Genomic DNA, 19,624 nt, shown 5'->3' on the forward strand with positions numbered 1-19,624 from the left:
GTTGTTAGAACTTGTAGTCTCTGCTGAAGAAAGGAATATAAAGGAAGGGATTGGAGCTGCAGGTGACGGTTAAGGTGCATCAGCAGAATAGTCTAGAGGGGCCTACCTCTGGAATAGCAGGGAGGCTGCTGATCAGGGTTATTGTGTGGTGATAGAGCTGCGTGGTGGGAAGCGTGACCTGCGTATGCCTGTCTGCGGCCAGTGCTATTAGACACTCAGTTTTTATAAAAAGAAAAGGAGTACTTGTGGCACCTTAGAGACTAACCAATTTATTTGAGCATAAGCTTTCGTGAGCTACAGCTCACTTCATCGGATGCATCAGTTTTTATAGGATCACTGGGCAACGCACTAAACAGAGGAAGGTGCAGCAAAGTGTGAAGAATAAAGAGGGACATCTCATTTTTATTCCTCACAAAACCTTTAGAAATCCTTGATCTGTTAAATGATGCAAATATTTCTGCACGGTTTTGATAGTTAATTTCTTAGTTAGATAGTTAGTTGATATTAGAACACTGTGCAAATGGGGATGACCTCATTTCTGTCCATCACATCTATAGATTGAGATACAACCCTAAACAATGCTAAATTAAAGTGTTTTTTTAAAATATGCTCTCAGAATACAACAAATACTTGTGGAACTTTCATAAGAGCTACATTAGTCTAACAAAAAGAAAGGGAGTACTTGTGGCACCTTAGAGACTAGCAAATTTATGTGAGCATAAGCTTTCGTGAGCTACAGCTCACTTCATCAGCATGCATCCGATGAAAGCTCACGAAAGCTTATGCTCACATAAATTTGTTAGTCTCTAAGATGCCACAAGTACTCCCTTTCTTTTTGCGGATACAGACTAACATGGCTGCTACTCTGAAATTAGTCTAACAGAGAGTAAAGATCTTGCAAAAGATCTAAGTATCTGTAAAGTTGAAGATAATTATGCATCTCTCATTAGCATTATAAACCAGCAGGCATCCATTTAAGTGCTCATTAAAATGCAGAAGATAATTATTAGGTACAAATGACTGTTTTCTGTTTGATCCAATTACCTTGTTTGACCAGAGAATCTCAAGCTTTCAGCACTCTGATTCTGCATTTAGAAATTCTTCATGTGTTCTATCCCTCAGGAGACATTTCTGCATTTTGAAGCTTAAATTCTTGGCACATAGTTTTTCATTTAGGATATCATTTAAAAATGATGTGCTTTGCACAGGGGACTGTCCTGGGCAGAAGGAAATGCTTGTGCATTTCTTGTGTATAATTAATCCTAAAATCAAACACTTGGTAACCAGTTAAAAGATTTTTTTTTTCTGTACCACTGCATAAACCCAGTAATTTGAAATAGCACCCAAAAATATCAAATGTTGCTGTAAAAAATGCTTTGGAAACATAATCCTTCAGTTACATCTGTCTGATCTTGATGGTTTATCCAGTATATTTTGCGACAGTAACATACCAGCAAGATCACTCTTAAGCTAGCATAGGAACTGGACTGACCGTCTTTGCACCCTTTCCATGACTTCAGAGTCTATGTGAAATTGTTCTCCAGTTCCTTGGTGGTGATAGTTTTCCATGTGATCTTTATTTTGGAAGCAGACTAAGGTGCTCAATATCATCCTCACCCAAACACTCTCTTTAGTCTTGTACCTTTCAATATCCTTCTTCTCAGCAACAATGTTTTATTACATTAATTTTATCCACATTAGGTTCAGCAGCTCTCCTTTTTCAATTGGGGTTTCAGATGTGCCTTTGTCTGTTGGTAGCTCCTTTTGTATATGTGACTGCATGTTGACCTGGTATCATGTGCAAGATGTAATGCTGCCACTGTAATGCTGTCATTTTAGAACTTAAGCATCTTATGCTGCAACAAAGCAAAACCGGATTGTAATGCATTTCATTGTAAAGGGACCCCTCCCGAACAGATGGGTCTATGGTATAAAAATAATTATCAAATAATGAACTAAAGGTTAAGTGGGGAAAATATTTAATGATGCTTGATTGGCAGATGAAAGTCTATCCCTGGCTAAAGGCTTTGAAAAAGTATTTGGGTCCAAATTTGACTAGAATCAGGACTATCTAAAGGCTGGCATGGGGCATAAGAAGAGATAAGTGGGGACTAGATGATCATGATAGTCCCTTCTGACCTTAAAGTATATGAGACTTCTCTGTGAGTGGGATTGTGAGCCAACAAAATTGGTGCATGCTGTAATTGCAAGGCCAAATCCTGTCTACATATGCATGCCCCCATTCCCACTGCAGTCAGTTGGAGCCATGTATATATATCCAAGGGAAGAACTCTCCATAGACTTTGAACTCTGTAACCTTGAGGAACATCATGTGCCAACACGCTGCACTTAGGAAATGGAGGGTAAATCTATTCTATAAAGTTCACCTGCACAGTTAGATATCTTTCTTCCTTGCCTTACTTTTGTTAGAGACCTGTGGCAATAATAATTTAAAGAAGAGAATCCCCCAACAGGGCCTTGATTTGTCCATAAAAGCCACTATTTCACACATCCCCATTTGAGATGACCATGATACTGGATCCAAAGGTGGGATGGCACTGTGTACTGTGTTGATCTAAAATATTTTAGAATTGCTATCTAATGATGAGTTTGCATTGTCTCCAGCACACTAATGGTTGAGGGTATTCCACGCATTTGAGATTTGATACAGACTAAAATGTTTCCATTTTAAAATGACTTGAAAATAAGCTGTGTGTGGCTCGAAAGCTTGTGTCTCTCTCCAATAGAAGTTGGTCCAATAAAAGATATTACCTCACCCACCATATCTCTAATATCCTAGGACTGATATGGCTACAACTACACTGCACACAGAATGTGTCCATGGCATTCCTATACAATATGAAATACTACTTGCTTGCCATTTTTTTTCTCGCATAGGGCCCATATTGAAAATTCATGGGTCATTTTTTGTGTGTACACTCCCTGAGGCTACTGAAGAAATCTTAAGCTAATCCAAAGGTTTTCAAACTTTTTCATAGTACAGGTTGCGTTTTAATAGAGAGGTTGTCTTACTCCTTCCTCACTTGTATTCATGTGATTCATAATCTCCTGACATCCTGATTGCAACTACAGCAAGTGTTGCTCTGTAAAAGTAATCTTAGGAAAGTGATTTCATGTACTTTAAGCAGCCTTCAGTGTGAGTTAGGAGCTGGAAACAGTCAGCACCATGCGACCAACCAGATATCTGCTGGCCACCAACAATTGCTCTGCAAACAGTTTTTTCTTTGCGTTAATCGTTGTGCAGTAACATAGCAGCTAAAGCATATCCTGGAATCACAGTTCAGTCATGACTGAAGGTATACACTTCAGTTCTTATTTTTTTTCTCATGCAGTTCTGCTCTAGGGAGAGAGTACATCTTAAAATATTGATTCTCTTTTCAGGCCTATTCCGTCTATGATGAAGAGATTGGCTATTGTCAAGGCCAGTCATTTCTTGCCGCTGTGCTGCTTCTGCATGTAAGTCCCCTCTCTCCCCACATTCCAATTTATTGTAAGCCTCAGACAAAAAAATGCTCAAGTTTATTCAGAATAACTCATTTCAGATTCACTCCTATTAGTACAGTATAAGTCCCATGCTTATTTACTCAAATGCTTGTTTTTCCATAATTATGTCTTTGGGGGAAAGAGGAGCATGTTCCGTTTACAGTTCACTGCAGCATCAATAATGAGTTTGTGGTCAGCATTCACTTCATTTTCCTTCTGGTTCTAGCTTCCTTTCTACCCCAAGCTGTCTTAAGTTCAAATCAGACTCTCTTGCTTTGTTTATGCAAAGTAGGCTGTCTGGATAGAAATTACTTTAGGGTTTAGGCTACCTATGGAACTCCTTGTAAAGGTACCCAGGGCAGGGGGAGGGCATTTCTGATTCAGTTTAAGTTTCTAGAGCTTTTATTGGTATTGATCATAAGGACAAACCAGGGCTGCCATGGCCTTTGGGTTAAACAGAACACATTCTGCAGCATGTTAGTAGTGTGGGAGTTTAAGTCTTAGTGGTTTGAACATTGCAATGTGTTTATTTGGGGAAATATATTCTAGGCCTTGTTTTTTGTGGTTTAGATGTTAGTCAATGACCAAAGATTAAAATAGATTGAGTCTCAAATGTATTATTTTTCAATTATTAGCATTGGGTAAATTTGTGCTTAGTGTAATGATCCCTTCTCTATCTAGGCAATGAGTGGTCTGAACTTACGACGGCTGCTGCTATCTGTTTTACACTTTAAGTACATCTGAGTAGAAAGTTTTGAGACTTACTTATGTTTGTGTGAAACATCTTATCTTATGTGAAAAAATATAAAAATGTCTGCAGCTACATGCTATTTTTAAATCTATTTTTTTTTTGGAAGAATGTCATCTGCTTTTTGTCATAAGTCCATATTTCAGACTTATTTCGACATATTTCGGGGGAGGGATAGCTCAGTGGTTTGAGCATTGGCCTGCTAAACCCAGGGTTGTGAGTTCAATCCTTGAGGGGGCCATTTAGGGATCTAGGGCAAAAATTGGAGATTGGTCCTGCTTTGAGCAGGGAGTTGGACTAGATGACCTCCTGAGGTCCCTTCCAACCCTGATATTCTATGATTTGAAACTGCAGTTCCTAAGCCCCGTAGGATTTTGTGATGATCTTCCCCTACTCCTCCAGCCAGTTTTGAGTGATTGCTGCTACCATGCAGAACTAAATATAAAGATTTTTGTGCGTCACTTTCCAACTGACTGTATGTATGGTTTTCAGAGCAATATTTTTCCATAATTCTGTGAGGAGACAGAAATATATTATAAACTACAGTCTTTATAAACAGAAGTCAAATGGACTGATAGTATCTAACTGTAATGCTTTGATTCTCTGTAACCTGTATAATAAAACTCTTAACTGATGGCGAAATTAATTCTTCAGTACTGTTCTGAACCCAATCGGTAATAAAGGTTTATTCTTTCTGCTAGTAAGGGGACCAAACTCTGCTCACCAATAGATATGCTTTCTTTAAGATGCCAAAATGCTATCTGCCTACCTTTTTGGCACCCATTGGATTAAGGAGACTCATAGAGACAAGAAAAGATCATTCATACATTTTCTTAGAGCTCATTCTTTAATATCAGTTGTTGCTTCTGAGAATGAGCTCTGTTAAACTGAAGGCTGCAACTTAAAAATCTCAGTTTTTGTTTCTTTCTCATTTTTTGAACCTCCTGAAAGGCAGTCTTTGGAGTGTGACTGTTAGGGGCTGTGATGGAATTCATGTTACCTTGTCTTATTGGAGAAGGTACTGCTGCATATACCCTGCAGTCCTTGAGCAATAAAGTGAAATGTAGTTTCTGCAAGTCCCTCACTGCCAGTATGGGAACATCTCTGCAAAGTTTTCAGAGTTCACTGACTGCATCTGTGGATGAATAATAGAGCACTTGAGTTAGATATTTTGACCTTTGCAGGAACAAGTAATTGACCTGAAGAGTCAGTCTTTACTGCTGTGGAAAGAACAGAACTGCTTTATGGTGCCAAGGAAAGATGTATAAATACTGACAAGTAATGATGTTTCTGTCTCCAACTGCTGGCAGAAAGGGGAGAGCGAAGTGTCCCAAAACAGTGTAGAGAGCTGCCAAATCTGAACTTTGGGTAGTAATAACTGACTCCCTTTTTAATCAGTTTGAATAAAAGACCATCAAATGTAGAATAAAAAACGCTACTGTGCAGTTAGCATCTTGTAGTAATACTGTAAAAGCATTGGTCATATCTGAACTGTGTTAGCTGACTACACTGAGGACCTGGACAGGTTGGGCTCACAGTCTGTAGGAGTATAATTTGATTCTGAAGTTATTGCCCAGATCTGGGGCAGCAACTGCATGAAATAGAACCCTTAGGGATCTTTAAGGTTGAATGGTGTGTTTCTAAATTGGGGAACTAAGAGGGAATTTGTCACACATCATCCAGTTGTTATGATGTGTGCAATTATCCTTATCTGTTATGAAAAACGGTTGGTATCTTGATGCTAAGAGCAAGATGAAAGAAGGAAATAGAATAATATAAAAATGTCAACAAGATTTGTTCTCTTTGACAGATGCCTGAAGAGCAGGCGTTTAGTGTTCTGGTCAAAATCATGTTTGACTATGGACTCAGGGAACTTTTCAAACAAAACTTTGAAGATTTGCACTGCAAGTTTTATCAGTTGGAGCGCCTCATGCAGGTAAGCATCCAGGTTGCTTTGAGGTGAACAGGTCAGGGATTGCAAAACCCAAGATTTAGTTGCTTGAGAGCAGCATTTGATCACAAGTGAATAGTTTTTGCACAATCTTATTGTACCCTTGATTGAGATAGAAGACAGCTATGCACCAACATTGTTCTAGAGAAAGAACTTCCTTTAGTATAATTATTCCAGTTGCTACTTGTAAAATGCCATAGGATAACATTAAATATTTCTTCTACTGTACTGTTCTCATGTAGATTTGAGAATTATAAGCAGGATATAAACAGCTGCTTTTAAGCCAAAACTAATGAGCATCCTTTTTTTAAGGAGTGCATTCCTGACCTCTACAATCACTTTCTGGACATCAGCCTTGAAGCCCACATGTATGCCTCCCAGTGGTTTCTAACCCTGTTCACTGCGAAATTCCCCCTCTACATGGTCTTCCATATTATTGACTTACTGTTATGTGAGGTATGTATTACACATATAATTATATAACTTTGTATCTGCAGCAACTCCTGATGGACTCTTCCTATCAAGTCTAGCTTGGTTGCATTCTTTGTTCATGTCTGTTTTTTGAGTGCTGGACAACTGAGGCTTGACGTACAATTTCCCATATAAAAATGTAAACTCTTACATAAAAGCGGTTATGCAGCAATGGAAGTGTTTTTTCAGCATTTTTCAGATGTTACATCCAAGAACTAAAGTTGATGGCATTTTTTGGTTTTAGATTGAAGTCTCCTATTTCTTAGAGCATCATAATTTGTCTTTCGTCATTCTGTTTATTAGTTACAGGCTAAAGAGGTTAATTTTGTGCATGTAATCTCTTAACAGTTGTAAATCCTATATAAAAAGAATACAATATTATGGAGGAAATAATTTTATGTATCTAGTTTTTTAGATTTAACCAAGTAACTTTTTTGTTTTTGTTGCCACTTTTATGTCTAAGAACCATGTAATGATAGACAATATTAGAGCATCCCTAGAGTACTGAAGTACTCTGCATTTACAGCCCGACTACGCTAATTTTCACTTTGGTAATCTCATAGGCCCGATAACTCTCCCTCCAAAGAAACTGAGGTCTCATTCAATTTCTCCGCATATATTTAATAGCAAAATTCTTTGTAGTGAAATCTTGTATTAAGAAGACTTAGTTGTTTTTTATAACAGTATACTTAGCAGTAAGTTAGGAAGTAATTTAAATTAAATCTAAACTACCTTTGTAAACATGAATGAACAGAGCACGTTTTGCAATGCAGTGCCCTTGGGGTTTTTTAATCATTTGTTTGCTTATTTGATAACTACTAAAATGCATGATTTCTCAATGGATCGCCTAGTCATTAGTGTGAAATAGTAAAATTCTGCTCTATTTCTTTCGTTTAAAGATTGCTGCATTCATAAATCTCCTGGTCAGTGTTTTGCCTATGTAGCTATGCTTCTTTGGAACCTGCTGCATGCTTTGCCTAGTTACTAGTATAAAAAAAGCAACAGACAGCAGAAAAGTGATCTCTGCATAGGGAGCGAAGATATCCTGTAAAGCGGAAGTAGATTCTACTGTTGAATATAAGGGACACTTAAATAATTAATCAGCTATTTTAATAAACCTTTTTCAGTTCAATTAATGAGTAGCCAAATAATTGGCATAGGGCTGCCTTCAAGAGCTAGTCATTTTTTCTCCATAGCAAAAATTTCCCAGGTTTTTGGAAGTGAGAGAGTTAATCAGATGTTAAATCCAGAGCACCACTGTACCACAGTGCTAGCTCTACTGCTAATAGAAGTGATAGAAGCAAGTTCAGTCTTAATTTTTTGCTGTTAAAGTCAAAACTCAAAGACATAAGAGATGGAGAGAAAACTAAGCCCTTAACCGGTAATGTCAATAAAAGTCTAGCATATAGGAGGTGGAGCTGCCAGATCCTCTAGTATTGAGCTTGCGAGTAGGTTCCCCCTTTTATATAACCTAGAATAAGAGAGGATCCATAAAAGATGTGGCATTGAATAATGAGGTGGAAGGACAAATTGATATCTTGCATACATGCTTAAACTGTTGGCCAGAATATTGCATAGCCCCGTGCATAACTGATATTTTCCTTTTCCAGTCTTCAGTATCTGTAATCTTTTTTTATGCTGTAGCCATTTGGGGTGGGGGGGAGTGTATGGGGGCTGATTTTCTCAGTCATCACATCTTTGCCCTCCTTTCTCACCAGAGGAATTATAAAATTTTTCCAATATCAGAAAAGGGTCTAAGAAAAAAGTCCCTTGCCCCTTAGGATAAAGTGGCTAAATGAGCCTTCTTAACAAAAGGGGAAGGATTCAACTTCGTATTTCTTTGTATACTATTCATTATGGCAAAGGGGGTATTGACATTGAGGAAATATTAACTATCCATAACACCACCTCATCTGTAGTGTCTGACCTTAAAAGTTCATAGGTTTTTTTTTGTTTTTTGTTTGGTTTTTTTTTAGTGGGAAGAATGGCAGCTTGTCTTTGGGGTTTATTAAAGGATGTTAGCGGGGGTGGGGAGGGTTCTACACATATAAATAAGATGTTTTACAAACAGATCAGCAGAGTGGGTAATTCCTGTTTAGGTAGAAAATAAACATATTACATTGGCCAAAGGAACTATTATGTTGCTATATTTGAATCTGATGCTTTTGGGAGGTTACTCTATTGAGATGTTAAACAGCCTTGAATTGACCAGGTGGGAAATAAAAATTAAAATGCATCAGAATAATGCTGAGTTTTGCCATTCTGAGGTTTCTAGTGTAGAGATGTGTCAAGGGTTTTTTCTTTGAACAATAAGGGCAAGTCCCAGCTAGCATAGGAACCCCCCAGGAACACCTCCCATTGAAGACCAAAAAAAAATGTCTCCTCCAACCTGAGCATTGCTTCTGGAGCTAAAAAGCATGTTGGTGTATTGCTGTGTGTACTGCATAGAGTGGTGATAGATTTCTGTTTGAGAGAGGGCACAAGAAGGGAAAGTATCCAATCAACCAACTATAATAAAATCTGGTGGGACTGACAGCCGATCAGAAGAGCTGATGATACATACTGAACACTTTTTATCTTGATCATTTGATACTCGGGTTGTAGCAGACTGTAAAATTTGCTACAGCACGCAGTACTGATCGGAGAGCACCCATGTGCTGTGGCAGGCAGCCCAATACATTCTTAAAAATAAAATCAAGACAGTCCTGTACTCGAGGCAGGGTTTCAAGCTGAACTTGAATTCCACAGCAAGGTCTCCTGGTTTCTTGGGCACTCTGGTGTCACACCACCACCCTCCTCTAAATTTTAAATAAACTATTGAATTCAATACATTAGCCCCACATTTTAATTTTCCAGGAGGCCGCAGGTTTTTGTCCTGACAGTGTGCCTTGTAGACGTTGCCTGGGGAAAGCTGGAGTTTTGGCACCTGAGTAGAGAGCAGCTATGGCTTCTGGCACCCAAGGAGGGCTGGGAAGGTGGCTTGGGGTTGTGGGCTATAAGCACTCTTTCTGGCTGTTTATGCTAAAATGATCACCAGTGAACTACTTGACTATGTTGCTCTTTAAGCCGTCGTCTTTATGTATTGGAGTTAGCCGGAAACAATAGACATGGAGTGTTATCTGCAGACTCAGGAAGGCAACATTGTGTCAACGTACATTTGGTATTTGAAAGTTTGAAGGTTGTCTTTGCCATTGAATGAGCTAGAGATTTAATTCTTCTTACATAAAAGCTTAGAATCTAGAGCACGATTCTTTGGCTAGAAGTGGATTCTGCTGCAAATTCCAGAGCTTCTGAAACAACTAGGCCCTGACCGTAGTGACCAAAAATGATTGCCATCTGTAAGTCCAGTATCAAGTGTGTCGGAGGTCTCACGACAGCAGATGGCACTGATTGCACCCAGTGATGGTACTATCACCCAAGAGGCCCGAGATTGCATAGGCCATAGAGGTGATCCCTCCAAGTGAGGCTACAGTCATGTTGCCTGAGTGGTGTGTAGGGAAAGCTCGTTGGACTGTCAATATAGCAACTCTCATTAACATAAAATTATTGTAAAATGTTGGATGTTTCTGTCTAAACTCCCCCTCAGAGACTTTAGAGCAGAGCTGACAACAGCAGAACAGCCATTGTAGAGTGTGTGTGTGTGTGCTGGAACAGGGGGACACAGTACAATCAAATACAGCGTAACAAGTATTTTGCCAGAGGAAGCTGTACAGCAGAAAAACTACTTTTCTAAAACATAAGCAAATGGGAGAATATAAATGTGTACCAGACTGAGGTGGAGAGATGCTTACTCTTTAAAGAGAACTGGCTCCCAAACCATCCTGATGGAAACAAACTGCACTAAAGATGTGTCCCTAGACTGAGGACACTACAAAATACAGAGGGGGGGAGTCTTATGCTTCCCCATGGTACCTGGGGTTGTGAGGCTCCTCACTATCACCTGCCCTTGTGAGGAAGCCTTGTCTGTGCCTGCTAGGGGTCAGCTCCCTGATTCCACTGGCCACAGACAACACAAGCACTCCCCTCTCAGCATATGCAGGCTCCGCTGTCCCTCTGCAAGGTAGCAATAGGTGAACTCCAACCCATGAGCCCTCCGAGCAACTCCCTGGAGTGTCTAGCCCCTGCTCCACTGGGCACACAGCATTCACAGATTCGCTGTTCCCAAAGAAGCAGTGGGCTCTAGTTTACCAGCTTCACGTCAGATCACTGCTTGGTTTAACACACGGCACTTAGACGTGTTAATAATGAAAACAAGCAAGAGTTTATTTAACAAAGTAAAACATAATCCCAACTATACGTGCAAAGTGATGAGGTCTAAAATAGCTGTTACCACTCAAGAAAGAGATCTTGGAGTCATTGTGGATAGTTCTCTGAAAACATCCTCTCAATGTAAAGTAGCAATCAAAAAAGCAAACAATTTTAGGAACCATTAAGAAAGAGATAAGACAGAAAATAAACGCGATAAATCCATGGTACACCCACTCCTTGAATACTGCATGCAGTTCTGGTCAACCCATCTCAAAAACAGATATATTAGAATTGGAAACGGTACAGAGAAGGGCAACAAAAATGATTAAGGGTGTGGAATGGCTTCCATATACTGAGAGATTAAAAAGACTGGGACTTTTCCGCTGGAAAAGAGGTGACTAATACTGTGTACTGATTACACAGTATTAGTGTCTGATAGAGGACTATAAAAACCAAGGGTGAGTTAATGAAATGAATAGGCAGCAGATTTAAAACAAACTTCTTCACACAACGCACAGTCAACCTACAAAACTTGTTGCTAGGGGATGTTGTAAAGGGCAAAACTATAACGGGGTTCAAAAAAGAATTAGGTAAGTTCCTGGAGGATAGGTCCATCAATAACTATTAGCCAAGATGTCAGGGATGCAACTCCATGCTCTGGATGTTCCTAGCTGCCAGAAGCTGGGAGTGGACAATAGGGGATGGATCACTTGCTGACTGCCCTGTTCTGTCCATTCTCTCTGAAGCATCTGGCATTGGTGACTGTTGGAAAACAGGATTCTGGGCTAGATGGACCATTGGTCTGACCCAGTATAGCCGTTCTTATATACTTACATTTTGCAGTGCTTAGCATGACCAGTGGGCTACTGGCTCTTGGTAGAGACCTTACATGCCGCCCTTTGGTTAACTTGTGCATATACTTGACTCAAGGGATCCCTGTAAAACTCTGTGCCCTCTGCCAGTTGGCACAAAGAGGTTCCTGGGTCATAGGGAGTCCTTCCATCCCTCAGAGATCACAGAACTCCAGCTATACGCCAGGTACCACATAGTAGTGTCTGCCTGCCCTCCCTTCTCCCCTCATCCTTTGAGGTGAAAGGGTGGGTGTAACAGGAGGAATGTTTTCCTGACTGAGTTTTAGACAAGTGAAAGACATGTTTCTTGTGTGGTTTAGGGCCCCTTTAGCCAGTGGCTCTGCCACCTGCAGAACTCAATGTACTAAGGTGACACAACTCCACATTATACGAAGATACCTTCTTACTGGCTATTAATTTACAGCAGCTTTTGCTGGGACCTGTAGCTTTGTTGGTTACTATTTTATGTTGCTAAATGCATGAATTGCATTTGGAGCCCTGCCCTGAGCTCCCCACAATCTACTGGACTATGTAGTTTTCCTAAAAGGATCTTTTATTATTAGACTAAACATAAAGACAAAGGAAGTTTGGAAAAATTCTTTTCTCCATCAGGCAAAGGGAAGCTGAGCGAGGAGAGGCTGGAGTGTGTGTCTGAGGCAGATCCTTTTGCTATCTGCAAAGTGCCATGCACAGGGGATTTTTGCCTTATTGCTTGTGAGTTTAGTCTCAAGGGCTTTGATCTGATGAAGCTACTGCTTACATTTTTATGCTACATTCCCATTTTAATACAAGCAAGTAAAAATATGTAAATTTAAGGTGTTGGAATAAAGTAATAGCCTGGCTTGTAAATATTGAAAATGTTGACTTATTCGTGTTTTTCTTTCCTTTCTCTCTTTAGGGAATAAGTGTTATTTTTAATGTTGCACTGGGATTATTAAAAGTGAGTATCCAACTTTAACATTTTTTCATTTAATACATCACCATGAACTGGCTGTGTTACAAAAATACTATAATCAGAAATCTTCCTGTATTGTTCTTGTTGCTGTTTGGCATGCACTGCCTTTGCGGCTGTGCCATGTGGAAAATGTCCTATTGTGCAAGTGGAAACACCTATTGCTATTTTAAGAAGATTAAAAGATACTTTCTCTTGATCTTAACAAAATAGCTGTTTCATTTTATTAGCATCTGTTATTGAAGCTATTTTTCAAAATACGTTTTGCAAATATTGTTTCCTTTCTGTATGTTTCTAGACTACCAAGGATGACCTGTTATTGACAGACTTTGAGGGGGCTTTAAAGTTCTTCCGTGTACAGCTGCCCAAGAGATATCGGTCAGAGGAAAATGCAAAAAAGCTGATGGAGTTAGCTTGCAATATGAAGGTAAACATGTGAGGCCAGCAAGTTGTTCTCAGCATTTGTCTATCCCGTATATATGGGGGTGGGAGGAGGGTTCACATATAACTTTGATTTATCTACCCCTAAATGCAAATATTCTAGATGCTTTGCAATGAAACAAATAGAGTTAAGTGACTAAAACCACGCCAATAAAGTTTAAAATCTGCGTAAAACTACACATATTGCATATGCAGAAAATTTATTTGCTCAAGTCTTTCTCCAGTGATTTCTGCTAAATGGCCAGCAGCATCTCTCCTGGAGACAACTGGGAATAACGCACTTGAAACAAAGCAAACAGTGCAGAAGCAGAAAATATGGTCCTTTGGGATGGAACAGAGCTATATTTAATTGTATACTACAGCAAGGAGCTCATTAAAAATGCATTGATAGGTACTATAAATTCTGTCTGTATATCTACTTCGGAGGTAAATGGAAGATGACCCTGCATTTAAAATTTCCCAAATTAATCAAGATTGGCCAAGTGATCCTGAAGCTTTTATGTTCCTAATGTTAACTTCTTTTAGCTTCTGTTAAAAATCCTCCGCAAGTTGAGTGCTTGAAACTGTTTTAAACCTGAGATTCTACAGTGGGCTGTAGCAGGTTAATGGGAGGGAAGTTTTACACTATAAGCATTGAGTTTAAAAAGGTCTCCTCTATAGTGAAATTAACCTAAGTGCTGGCAAAACTGTGTGTGGCGCTGTCTGCAGAAACTGCTGCACCTGCATTGCAGCTAGTTTGAAACTCTTAAATAATGTAGAAAGCTTTGTTTTTCTCTGAGCAGCCCAAGTGGGAGGTTCACAGTATCACTCTTCCTTTTGGCTCTTCATTTGTAGACTAACTGAGTGTATAAGACATGCTGTTTAAAACCAGTGCTCTGGCATGTACCACACGTGTTTTGTGTGCAGATACTCCTGAATCTTTCATAAGTGCCTTATAGTTTAAAAAGAGTGCTGTTCTCTGTGGAGTAACCATCTAACCTAAGGTTTCTCTTATCACGAGTGTAGTTATTGTTTGACTTCTCCCCAGAGTTGCTGCATAAGCTAATAAGATTGTACTTGACATACAGTCAATGTTATCAAAAGTTTGGGAAATACTGAGGGTGGCCAGACTTGATGCTTGCACTTATGGTCAGTTGTGAAAGCACGAATGGGAAGTTATTTAACATTAAGTAGGCTGAGCTGAACTATGCAAAGAGTTGTAGGGATTACAATAACATGAAGATGGAATGCAGTTGAAGCCATGTTGGTCCCAGGATATTAGAGAGACAAGTTGAGCAAGGTAATAATCTTTTATTGGACCAACTTCTGTTGGTGAGAGAGATTCTCTCACCCACCTTGTCTCATTGAGATGGAACACCCAAATACTGTATCAATCATAGCCAAGGAGGTTCTATGCAACACCATCAATTCTAGCCACATGAGCCTAGACCTTGAAGTCTGAATGGTATGTAATAGCCACCCAATATTGAGCTCCCTGATAGAAGATTATGAAGCCCTCAGGGCCTGTACGACAGCCAGCCCAAGTGAAAAGTTTTGTGTGTTTAAGAGCCAGGAGGATTAACATAAACACTATTTAGTAGCTTTTTTAAAACTGATTACTTACGTTGACAGAGAACTGAAGCCCTGCTTTCTCTTCAAGTGACAAGGAGCTTGCATCATTATTAAAAACCCACAATGCTGACCTAGGCTTGTACTTTCTGACTGTACTGGAGGCTAACTCCTCATCAAACTTTTGCATTTAAAATAATTTAACACTGCTAAGTTTCAACTAAGTGGCACAATTTAATAAACAACCTCTGCCTTTTTTTTTACTCAGTAATTTAAGACAAAACCAGTTTACCTTAGTGTAAAAGGCACAGCTAAAACCTTGAGAATTTCACTTTTATTTTTTTTTTTTTTGGCTTTAAAATTCCAGAAAAGAGTTGGAAGAAAATTAGTTTTAAAAAGCATTCAGCCAAAATTTAATTCAAACCTGCGTAGACACCAGTTATCAGGGATGCTTTGTGAGTAATGAAATTTGTACTGCCACAATGCAAAAAGGGAACTATGTGACTCATTAGAGAAGGTCCTTCTGATCAAAACGACTCTCTAATTAGAAATAGCAAAGATACCAAATTCTGAAACCCAGAACTTAGAATTGGTGTCTGCCACAGAACCAAGTTGAGGTCCATCACACTCCGATTTAGTTAACTGTAGCATCATCAAGGTTTGCCAGGGGATCAAATACGTGCTGCAAATTGATTCCAACTCTGTCATTACAAAGGAGGCTCTGGTCCGCAAATGTAATTGCCTTACTATTAATGTATCCTTTGTATTAATTAATAATTCCTATTTAATAATAGCTGTATGACAAAGTACTTCTCTGGGAGATATTTCATACAGTTCTATTGCTTGAGGTGAACAAAAATGTCTCAGATAGAAATTGTCTACCAGACCCTATTACTTAATGTAATTATGTAAAATGGATGTAGCCTTTGACGCTGGGAATAAGGATATCCTGGCAGTTAGTGGTAATGAACCCTGCATTAATTCACAGTGAAAGTCAACATCTTCTCTTTAATCGAATCAAACTGTAAATATTGCAACTAAACCTTTAAACCACCACTTTAAAAGAAACGTTTAAACTAGATTCCCAAAACACCCCTTCTGTAGTGTCCCCTTTATAGCTGTGATCATTTGTTTCTGAAATAGAGCTGTCTTATGTTTTTAAAGGAAACTTTCTAACTTCTTATGACAGTTTTAGATATATATTTTATATATATAATTTAACTATATATGCCAAGTTCTTGGGCAAAACCATTGGTGTTGGCACAAAACTTCTTTATACTTACAACATGGCTAAAGGAGCTCAGTATGCTGCTAGAGTCTAAGCATAGTATGTAAACATTCCTGGGCATCTGGGTTTTCCAAAGCTCTTTGCTCCACATTTGCCCACTCCACTGCAGGCTCTCTACATAGACCTCAAAATGGCAGTTAACGGGTTTGTACTCAGTTCTGATCCAAAACCTGTGTAAGAAAAGGGAATAAGCAGGATGAAGATGACCCAGTCTTGCTGATTACAGACAGCATTGATATTAAATATGCGTCTGGCTAATATCGTGTGCACCACTTGCATTGCCAAGAGTGCATTCGCACATTTTACCTTTCACTTTTCACAGCAAGAACTTCGTTCATTTTCCCCTTCCCACTGCTGCCTAGGCTCCTGTTGTTTCCAGTGCACCATGAACTAATGGCACAGCACAGATAATGTATTGTATAGTCTTCCCAGATGCCATCTGCATTGAAAGAGTTAACAGAATATGGAAGGCTGCTGGAGAGAATGCAGGTTGCAACACTGGGCTCTGAGCAAAAGCCCAATGCTTGCAGCTCTCACCCACACACACACTTTTCTTTCCTTTTTTTAATTGGAATGCTGCATGTAATTGGTTTGACTTAAAATATAAGCCCAAAATATAAGCCCATTATAAAATATAAGTCAAAAAAAATCTCTTGCTTTTTACCTGAAAATGCTTTTGAACAGAAAAGGCCCTGATGTCAAGCTGAATCATTTATAGGATGTAGCCTGGCTGAGGCATTGTGATTACAACAGCATTCTGCTGAAAAGGAGGTCAGCGAATGATGAGCGTGAAATAATGCTAGATTCTTAAGGTCACGCTTCATTGTTACAGTGAAATGTAAAAAGAGCCACTGCGACCTTCCCTGCCCCAGAAAAACTAGAATTTGGGATTCCTGCCTCCTCTGTGTCTCACAATGCAAATTCCAAGATTTCTGTTGCCATTCCCCTCGCGCTGTTCCCACTGGGGCTGTTATGAGATATATTGGTGATCATCACAAAAAGATCCTTGTGATCACCCAGTAACTCATATCTAGAGCGAAGATTGGTTCTGATACACTCAGAAGTGTGGTGAGTTGAATACATTGGGGGGTGTGCTTATTTCCTTCCTTTTCGTGTTGCTGGCTGCCTCCCTCCTCAGTGTTTAACATTCTCACTAATGTGAGATTCAGCATATAAAAGCCAGGACATGTTTCAATAAGTCCTAATACAGTGAAACAAACTACTTGTTAAGATTTTAACCCTTTCCTGAGAATGAAATTAGTTCCTAAAGATCCCTTGTAAGTGTTTATTAAGCTGTTTACTCTTTATTTTTCCTGATTAACTCTAATAACTGTAATTGTACTATTCAGAGATGCCAGCTAAGGAAGTTGAAAAATTTCAGTCGAAATCTAGTTAAAACATTTCTATAGGAATCTCACTAGAGGGAGCCTAGCTCTCAGTTTTCTGCAGTTTGTTCATCTTGGGCAAGACTGTTAATGATAAAGTAGGAAATAACCATAAACCGATTTTCATATGTTTGTCTTATTCTGTTGCAAAATATTTGTTTATTAAACATTAAAATCTTGTCAAACAAGTACTTTTAAAAAAAGTTAGCCATCCCCGTTTATCATTTAGCTAGCTTACTGAGATAATAGTAAGGTCCAGCAGCCTTTGATCATTGGAGACCCATTGTAAATCAGTGCTAGGCCACAAGTGAAGTGAGCCTGGTGGTCTCAGCATAGGCTGTATTGCTAAGCTACTACAGTACTTGGCATGTCTCTGGGCCTCAACACAAGGAGAGGCTCTGGTGGGGTGGATTTTGTTTAAAGATTTTTCTGTGTCTTATGTAATTGTAGTGTCTGAGCAGCACGTATGCATTAATGAATTTATCAACACCTCTGTGAGGAAGAGGAGGATTCTGACCTCCATTTTACAGATGGGAATACCGGGGCAGTGATTCTCGTTTGCTCAAGGTCACAAAGGGAGGGAATGTCTGACAGAGCTGGGGGGAGAACTCAGATCTCCTGAGTTCCAGAATGGTGCCTTACCTGCTTGTTACCAGACCATCATTTTTCTCTGTCCTTCTCTCCCTTTGGTGCTGATGTAGTCTGTTGTGGCTTGACTGAGATGCACAGGCAGCCCTGGGATTGGAGATTTTTTAAGTCAGGTATGAGCTAGCAGAGCGGTGTGATGAACCTTGCTGAGGCCATTCCTGTTTTAGCAGTTTCATAAAAAGCAAAGAAAATGTGTATGCATGATGTTAAAAATTACCGCTGAAGAGGCAGCCTTAAAACCTCAACCTCATCAAATAAACACCTGTGCTCTAAAGAAGGCAGGAAGAGAGAGAATATTTATTTGATTACATTGAATAAGTCAAAATTCTTTGGCCAGTTCTAATTACTTCACTCTCAGAATAGATGGGAAACATTTTAATCATATTTTGTAGCAGACAGGTGTTGCCTGAGGTTTGCACCACTGACACTTTGTGAAATAAATGTGTATTCTTTTCCATGAGAGAAGAATGGAACTGGCCAGGAACTAACATGTTTTGTTTAATTTAGATTGGTCAGAAGAAGTTGAAGAAATATGAAAAGGAATATCATACCATGAGAGAGCAACAAGCACAACAGGAGGATCCTATAGAAAGATTTGAGGTAACACACTGCACACCTAGGTCAGTTTGAGGTCTCTCAGGAAAGTCCTGCTCCAAATTCTGTTTCTTTCAGTTTTCTCTTTATTTGCCAGCATGCAGAGATTTTGATAGGACAGGTTAATTCTGCCAAATGAACATGAAAGAAATGCCTATTTGTGTTGATCAGCAGGGACGTTCCGGGGCAAGCCCCTTCATAAAATGTTTCCATTAAATTGAAGGGCAGGTTAGTGCAGATATATACTTTTGCACTTGGGTTCATAAAACTGCCTCAGAAGAGTCCATTTGTGTAATATGCTGATTGCACCAAGTGCCAGATATTTAAACAATCAATCAATCAATCAATTCTGGTGGGTATAAGCCAGCTCACTGCCATAAAGTCTTCACTCTCCTCCCCCTGTGACACATGTTGCATGCTGTGAAATACTGAGTCTATTTTTCAGGGTATAAACATTTCAAGTGAAGTTTCTATCCATGTGTTTGCCAGGAGCTGTAGCCTCCCTCCTCGATTATGGTTGTGACAGAGCAGTGTTGTTTAAGCGAGAAAACAGCTGAGCAGTCTCCACATACTCCCCCCCCACCCTGTTCTCTGCAGCACCCCCCTCACCCCTCCTTTCACAGCACACGACGTTTATCCCAAGCCTTGGAGGGGAATGTGTGTGGGAATATTGGCAGTGGACTCTCACCCCCACCTCTCTGCTGCCTGAAGCTTTTCTACATCTCAGTTAGCTTCCCAGCAATGGCTAAGCAGAGTTGCTAATAAATAGCTGCTTCTCAAAGGTCATTTTTTGCTTAACTATTTTATATTCATAATATGGTTAGCTATTTGTTGTCACTAAAATACATGCAGCCAGAAATGAATTTCCAGGCTAGTCTTACAGTGTGAATGTGTGAGCTGAGATGACAGGTTTTAGAGTAGCAGCCGTGTTAGTCTGTATCCGCAAAAAGAAAAGGAGGACTTGTGGCACCTTGGAGACTAACAAATTTATTTGA

General features: G+C 39.5%; 1 protein-coding gene across 2 annotated transcripts in view; it reads left to right on the forward strand.

Annotated features, from left to right (window-relative positions):
- The window catches only part of RABGAP1 (RAB GTPase activating protein 1), a 129,947-nt gene that overhangs the window by 96,690 nt on the left and 13,633 nt on the right, over positions 1 to 19,624 (forward strand). For both annotated transcript variants that reach the window (XM_084650296.1, XM_084650297.1), the window contains exons 15-20: positions 3,403 to 3,477; positions 6,063 to 6,188; positions 6,516 to 6,659; positions 12,672 to 12,713; positions 13,024 to 13,152; positions 18,543 to 18,635. In XM_084650296.1, coding sequence (XP_084506422.1) covers positions 3,403 to 3,477; positions 6,063 to 6,188; positions 6,516 to 6,659; positions 12,672 to 12,713; positions 13,024 to 13,152; positions 18,543 to 18,635 — 609 coding nt within the window. The remainder of the gene's footprint in view (positions 1 to 3,402; positions 3,478 to 6,062; positions 6,189 to 6,515; positions 6,660 to 12,671; positions 12,714 to 13,023; positions 13,153 to 18,542; positions 18,636 to 19,624) is intronic.

Source organism: Lepidochelys olivacea (assembly GCF_965140295.1).
Source record: "Lepidochelys olivacea isolate rLepOli2 genome assembly, chromosome: 16".
Classification (NCBI taxonomy): domain Eukaryota; kingdom Metazoa; phylum Chordata; order Testudines; family Cheloniidae; genus Lepidochelys; species Lepidochelys olivacea.